The 2,500-nt window shown below is 48.9% G+C and overlaps 1 protein-coding gene across 1 annotated transcript in view; it reads right to left on the reverse strand.

Annotated features, from left to right (window-relative positions):
• Positions 1–2,500, reverse strand: part of LOC310814219 (traf2 and NCK-interacting protein kinase-like) — a gene marked incomplete at its 3' end in the record, with an annotated part of 22,394 nt that overhangs the window by 13,707 nt on the left and 6,187 nt on the right. Inside the window, exon 2 of the mRNA XM_083683518.1 lies at positions 2,108–2,173. Coding sequence (XP_083539644.1) covers positions 2,108–2,173 — 66 coding nt within the window. The remainder of the gene's footprint in view (positions 1–2,107; positions 2,174–2,500) is intronic.

The following is a 2,500-nucleotide window of genomic DNA, read 5'->3' on the forward strand; positions in this document are numbered from 1 at the left end:
GGAAAAACTGAATTATATATAAATTGACGAGAAACATGCAGAAGAGAGAGAGAGAGTGTGGGGTAGATGGTTAGATGCTGAGGGAACCAGAGAGAGAGATGGGAAAAAAGAAGGCTAAACACTACAGCGTGTGTGTGTGTGAGAGAGAGAGAGAGAGAGAGAGAGGGGGGGGGGGGGGGGCAGGGGTGAGAGAGAGGGAGAGAAAGTGATATAAAATCCTGAGGGAGGGGGGGGGGAAGAGGAGAAAAGGATGAGTCAACCCCATCCCCCTCTTTCCTGTCCCTCTCCCTCTACTCATCTTTAATTTCGTACAAAACTATAAAAAAAAAAAAAAACAGAGATAAACAACGTCAAACTTAGTGACGCATCTTTAAGTCGTTCTTAATGGGGTTTTTTTTTTGGGGGGGGGGGGCAATAGACATTTGAATTCAGCTGCCCCAAGTTTCTAACCAGCCATGCAGATGTTTATCAGTTAACTAGATGGGAGGAATGGTTGATAAATCCCTGTTATCTCTGGCTCCCAGGCGCGGGGGAATGCAGTGAGCCAGCACATTAGTGGCCCTTTATGACCAACAGCTAAAACACTGGGCCACACATCAAGAGCAGGATGTCTCTCACACACGCACGCGCACGCACGCGCACACACACAGACAGACACAGACACAGGATGCTGCAGAACTGGAAGGACATAACCTGTCTTACCATAACCAGTGCCAGTGTGTGTGTGTGTGTGTTTAGTGATAGACAGACTATAGCCTATAGCTGCTGCTAGCTAGTGGATAGCATAGTACAGCATGTATTGCACTAGACAGGCTGAATGTCATCCAGCAAATGAGGCGTGACTTTCAGTAAGAGAGCATGGTCAGCAATAACTGAACAAACATAACTCTCCTGCTCGCTCGCTCGCGCTCTCTCTCTCACACACACACACACACACACACACACACACACACACACACACACAACTAGCCTGTCAGAGAGTGTTTCTAGGAGCCTAGAGAGGCATGTCTGACCTCTGCCTGACCTCTCCTCTGGTCCAATCAGCAGAGAGTACACCCCAGTACCTGTCCTCTCCATCACAACCTGACCTTCTCTCTCTGGTCCATTAGGCAAATGTGTGTGTGTGTGTGTGTGTGTGTGTGTGTGTGTGTGTGTGTGTGTGTGTGTAGTGTATTTCTAAAGAGAGTTTCCATAGGCAGACATTTTGACATAGTAGGAGAAGTAGGAAGGGAGGAGGAGCAGAGCAGAGCAGAGCAGAGCAGAAGAGCGGAGTGACCAGGACGGAGAGATAGTGAGTCTGAAACTAGAGCTGACAGATCGGCCGGCTGACACTGTGACCTCAAACCACCACGGTGTCAGTCAACCTCAACACTGATGTCAGACACAGGAAACAGCTCTATCACTTCCTGTGACCCAGATACACCCACCCCCAGCACAACATGGGCCAGTCAGATACAGAAACTGTATCCTACTTATCCCTCAGAGAGGGAGAGAGAGAGGGAGAGGGAGAGAGAGAGAGAGAGAGGGAGAGAGAGAGGGAGAGAGAGAGAGGAGATGTAGGAGAGATAGGCACTTAGAAGTTGCCCCAATTCCTGCATCCATCTCACTCCATTTAGGATTCTTCCACATTCACTCCATCTCTCATAAGCAGAAGCACTCCACTCCACTCCACTCCACTCCACTCCACTCCACTCCACTCCACTCCACTCCACTCCACTCCACTCCACTCCACTCCACTCCACTCCACTCCACTCCACTCCACTCCACTCCACTCCACTCCACTCCACTCCACTCCACTCCACTCCACTCCACTCCACTCCACTCCACTCCACTCCACTCCACTCCACTCCACTCCACTCCACTCCACTCCACTCCACTCCACTCCACTCCACTCCACTCCACTCCACTGAGAACCGAGTCATCCACTCCACTCCACTCCACTCCACTCACCAGGAAGGGTAAGATAATTGAATGTGGAATCCCCTTTACTGGATCAATACATATCATGTCATACTGTGAGACAACAGAAATAGAAGGAGACAGAGAGAGAGAGAGAGAGAGAGAGATGGGAGTGTGTGTGTTGTATGTGTGTGTGTGTGCGTCTTACCTTGTAGACCTGTCCATAGGTTCCATTCCCCACAAGCTCCACCAACTCAAAGATCCCAGCAGGGTCCTAGCGAGAGACAGATAAGACACATTCAGGGTTAGAGGTTGCACCAAGAGATTAAAAACTACAATTCCCACAAAAACTCTGGGGGGCTCACATGGGGCCAGCAGTTGTAAAATGCATTACAGTGAGTGCATACTTTTTTGGGATATATGGTCCCAGCGGGTATCGAACCCACAACGTTCGTGTTGCAAAGTAACTAGGCTTCCAGAAAAGAAGCTGAGAACCGAGTCATTCATTTAATTTCTCTGAAGGCCAATGTCTTGCTCAATAGCCTTGAATGGTTGAGTTGGTTACAAATAGCTTTACTGGAATTAGATTAAAACTAATGTT

This window comes from Argentina silus, assembly GCF_951799395.1.
Source record: "Argentina silus genome assembly, chromosome: 13".
Taxonomy (NCBI): Eukaryota; Metazoa; Chordata; class Actinopteri; order Argentiniformes; family Argentinidae; genus Argentina; species Argentina silus.